The sequence below is a fragment of the Peromyscus maniculatus genome, chromosome 11 (genome assembly GCF_049852395.1).
Source record: "Peromyscus maniculatus bairdii isolate BWxNUB_F1_BW_parent chromosome 11, HU_Pman_BW_mat_3.1, whole genome shotgun sequence".
Taxonomy (NCBI): Eukaryota; Metazoa; Chordata; class Mammalia; order Rodentia; family Cricetidae; genus Peromyscus; species Peromyscus maniculatus.
Window position 1 is genome coordinate 47,053,806 of NC_134862.1, and position 4,032 is coordinate 47,057,837.

Consider the following 4,032-nt stretch of genomic DNA (forward strand, 5'->3'; position numbering starts at 1 on the left):
CTTAGTCACCTGATCCACATGTGACAGCTGAGAGTCTGAGTGCACTGATTTGCATTGAGCGTAGATCACAGCGGAAGTATCAGTGCTAAGCCATGAGGTTTTAGGGCTGTCTGTGATGTCAGGACAATCTATCTTATCCCAACCTCACACATTAGAGGATCCACAGGTGCTTTTCCTTAGCCCTTTGACCCCAAGTTTCAATGAACACTGAGAGCTGAAAGACCCCCGGCTGAGATCTTTCTCCGGGAGAGACCCCAAACCCAAGGAACACACCGAAACCACAGATCAGATGCAAAAGCAAGAGGGTTTATTTAGACCAGGTACCTGGGGCGAAGTCTCTTGGAGGACTTGCGCGCTTTCTTAGGGCAAGGGGGACTTTTTATGGGATCCCAGGGGCAGAGGCGCAGTTACAGAAGCGAGAAGCATAGTTACAGGGTCCCTATTGGTTGTTTCAAAGAAGGCCAGGGTGAACTTGGGGTCGTATGTGTGTGGCTGATTTGGCCTTGTCCAGGCCAGCTGCTTATTCCTCAAGGCCAGGGGCCCGCCATAAAATATCAACTGTCTTACTCCCAAGGCTGCTGACCACAGTTATCTCTCTCAAGGCTGGCCATAGCTATCTCTGTCAAGGCCGGGTAGCTGGCTATGGCTGTGAACTCCTGTTTTTCTGATTCCTGCAGAATGGCGTTTCTAAGGCCAAGTTATTGGGGGGGCATAACATCGGCCCAACGCCCCATATCCTCATAATGGAGCGGGGGTCTTTCATTCCCCCATTTTCTTTTGTACCAAATGAAATCTTTCATTTTAGGATGGAGAATAAGGGGTTAACTCTATCTCTGACTGTCTGAGCCTCTGATATTGCTGGGTTAGGATCAAAGCCTGGGCAACAGAAACCTTATCCTTGATGAATTGCACCAATCTGTTGAGGATGTATGACCCAAACAATAAAATGAGCAGGAGGACGATTAGGGGGCCCATAATGGTGGAGACAAGGGTCGTAAACCATGGTGACCTTTGGAACTATCTTTTAAATCATTTTTGTTGAGCATGGCTACTTGGAGCTGTCTGAATTGGCCGGTCTCTATAAGGGCTGCAGTCCCTGTATCTACCCCAGCAGCTATTTTGTTTATGGTAATTTTTTTCCAGTAACAGGGCCAGCGTCAGGGAAACAGGCTCTCTGGTGATGTCCCTCCTTATGTCAGGAGGACTATTAGGGGGATCAAGGGGACCCCCGGGTGAGTCTTATCTTTAGTGGGTTTGGAGAGCGTTGAACTAGATGTCTCGGTGCCCTCAGCTTCGTCGGGTTCCTTGGCAGTCTTTACATGTGACGTGTGGACCCAAGCCGCTGTCCCGTCAACCTCGGCTCTAGGTTCCTGGATTGATGGCGTCGGACCCAGACAGAGTCCCCAATCTTGAATGGGTGAGGCACCACCGGGCGGTTCAGTTGCTCCCGGCAGGCAGGGGTTTTTACACCGTCTTTTGCATCAATTGGAGGGCTAGTGGCAAAAGAGGAGATATCAGGGTAAAGGAAATTTACAATTGGTGGGGGAGCCCCATACATGATCTCGAACGGGGTTAGGCCATGAGGCCCAGGAGTGTTCCGGGCTCGGTAAAGGGCTAGGGGGAGTAGGAGCACCCAATCTCTAGTGCCAGTTGCAAGCGTTAATTTGGTTAAAGTCTCCTTAATGGTTTTATTTGTACGTTCTACCTGTCCTGAGCTCTGGGGGCGGTATGCACAATGAAGTTTTTAATCAATCCCCAGTAGCCTGGCCACCTCCTGACTTACCTGGGAGACAAAGGCGGGCCCATTGTCTGACCCCAATATCTGGGGTATTCCATACCTGGGAAAGATGTCATCTAGGAGTTTTTTGGTTACCACGTTAGCGGTCCTTTTTCTTGGTAGGCAAGGCCTCTGTCCATCTATGATGTAAGCGTGTCGCTCGGGGCTTTATTCCGCCCCCATTTTCTTTTGTTAGTTCCTGGTCCTCTGGGCTTTCATCATCCGGAGGGCCTGGGTCAGCGCGATCAGCTCTGTCTTTTGGGCCGATGTTCCAGGTGGCAGTGGTGAGGTCCAAACTATCTCCGATTCGGTGGTGACGGCCGCTCCGGCCCTCCGTTTTCCTTCTTGGAGGAAGCTGCTCCCATCCGTGAGCCAGGCAGCAGGGTTGCGGGGTTGAGGGAGACAACTGGTCTGAACATCACTCGGTCTGGGGGCTGCTGGACCAGAGCTTTCACCGCATGGGAGGATAACACAGTTAATGGCTGTCCCAAAGTCAGTTTCCCTGCATCCTTGAGCAAAACAGCAATAGTGGCTACCCCGCGCAGACAGGGGGCGGGCCATCCTGCAGCTACCGGGCTTTTATGGCCCCAGTCTCTGTACCAGCATTCCTTTTGCAAAGCCTGAGTTCTCGTCCACGAACAGTTTAAAGGGCTAGGACTTGTAGGGGGGTCCCTTTGGGTCCTGTCCAGATGTCAGCTGAACCTTTTTCTCGGTGGTCCTTTGATACCTTCTGTTACCTGTGACCCCCTGGACCAAAGCTGTGCGGTCACTGAGAGAGCCTCCGGTATGGGTCAGGACTGAATGTTGAGCCCCGGTGTCCACTAGGAAGGTCACTGGCTGCCCCCCCAATCTTGAGAGTTATCCTAGGCGGGGGGGGGGGGGGGGCTCCTGGCCTTGACCTCCCCAGTCCTCTAGATTGAGGACCCTTGGCTTAGGTCTCCGAGACCCTTGAGGCTTTTTTTGATCAGTCACGAGCCCAATGTCCTCTCTGTTTACAGTAAGCACTTTGTCTTTGTCAAGCAGTGTCCTTTTTTGATCTCCCGTCCTAACTTCCTAACTCCCTCTCTGACCTGTCCCTGAGACATTACAGTGGCCAGGACTTTTTTTGTTTGTTTTTTTTCTCCCTCCGTGTCTCTCTAAGTCTTTTTTTTAAAAACGCGCTGCCGGCGTCTCTTTCTGGTAACCTGAGCCCAATCGGTAGGGGGTTAGAGCCCCTGGAGACCCGCTAAGAGCAACTGGCCAGAGATGTAGGTGTTCCCTACCTTCGCTGCTTTGTCCCGCCTTCCTCGTAGGCGACCGGCAATTGGGGAGGAAGCAGGAACTCATCCTCCGCTGTTTGGGGGCCGCTGCAGGAGCCGCCGGTCCCTCCGGCGCTGTTGGGGGGGTTGTAACACTCGGGGCGGGGTGACTCGGCGTCCACGGGTGACGCTGCCCCCTAGTCACCTTCCCCATATTGGGCCGGAGCCGGTCGTGGCACATCGCTGCGGGTCGCCGGCCAGGGGGCGGTCCCTCGCCGACCCCATCCCCGGCCCCGCCTGCGTGCCCCTGCCACATCCCGTGTCCGCCTGCGCCGCCGCTGCCGACTGTGCCGCTCGGCCGCCCATCGCGCTATCCACCGCCCCTCCGAGCGAGAGGCTGTGGGGCGCTGCCGCTGCAGGCTCTCCGCCGCCCGGGTCCCGGCCGGCCGCGCCGGGGGCTGCCGCGCTCCATGGCGGCTGGTCGCCGGCCCCGCCCCTGGCCCCGCCTGCGCCGCCGCGGGCCCCCGCGACCGCGCCGCGGCCGCGCGGACTGGAGGAGGCGCGGGGAGCTCCGGCACCCGCCGCCGCCACCGCCATCACCGCTGACGGCCTGCGGGGACTGGGCAGGGGGCGTCCCGGCGCCCTAGCTTCCCGGCAGCCCCGCCTGCGCGCCCGCCTGCGCGTTCTCTTTTCCCGCACCCGCCTGCAAGCCTGCCCGCGCGCCCGCCTGCGCCGGAGCAGCGGCCCGCGGGGAGAGGAAAAGACTCGCTGGTGTGGGGTTAGGGAGGAACAGGGAGTGGGAGGGATCCGCCGATCTGGCTTCCTCGGCCCCGGGATTCGGCGAGCGCTGCTGCCGCCGGGGGGCTGAGGGGAAGAGAAACGGCTTAACCTATGGGGGAGGTTCTGTTGTCAGGAGTCTCCACATGGCAATGTATGGGACCTGGTCCGGGTGGCCATGGGGACTGGAAGCAAAAACTTTTTTTTTTTCCACCTGTGAAATAAGACTGAGGTTAAAGG

The 4,032-nt window shown here is 56.9% G+C and overlaps 1 protein-coding gene across 3 annotated transcripts; it reads right to left on the bottom strand.

Annotated features, from left to right (window-relative positions):
- Positions 1-285: 285 nt before the first annotated feature.
- On the bottom strand, positions 286-3,680 carry LOC143267791 (uncharacterized). Of its 3 annotated transcripts, XM_076547511.1 has the most exons (3): positions 3,040-3,440; positions 1,784-2,225; positions 286-1,493 (listed from the first exon to the last, which is right to left on the bottom strand). In XM_076547511.1, the coding sequence occupies exons 1-2, from the start codon at positions 3,329-3,331 to the stop codon at positions 2,074-2,076; spliced, it is 444 nt and encodes a 147-aa protein (XP_076403626.1). In that variant the 5' UTR covers positions 3,332-3,440; the 3' UTR covers positions 286-1,493; positions 1,784-2,073. The 3 variants fall into 3 exon arrangements, with proteins under 3 accessions (XP_076403626.1, XP_076403627.1, XP_076403625.1); XM_076547512.1 differs by lacking the exon at positions 1,784-2,225 and having other exon boundaries at positions 3,040-3,680; XM_076547510.1 differs by having other exon boundaries at positions 286-2,225.
- Positions 3,681-4,032: the final 352 nt, after the last annotated feature.

What these genes read in the sequence shown, in the direction of transcription:
- LOC143267791 (XM_076547511.1), bottom strand. Translation starts at nt 3,331, where the DNA reads ATGTGGCAGGGGCACGCAGGCGGGGCCGGGGATGGGGTCGGCGAGGGA. An exon ending in GGCGGGACAAAGCAGCGAAG is followed by an intron (nt 2,226 to 3,039) that starts GTAGGGAACACC and finishes ATGCGGTGAAAG; the next exon opens with CTCTGGTCCAGCAGCCCCCA.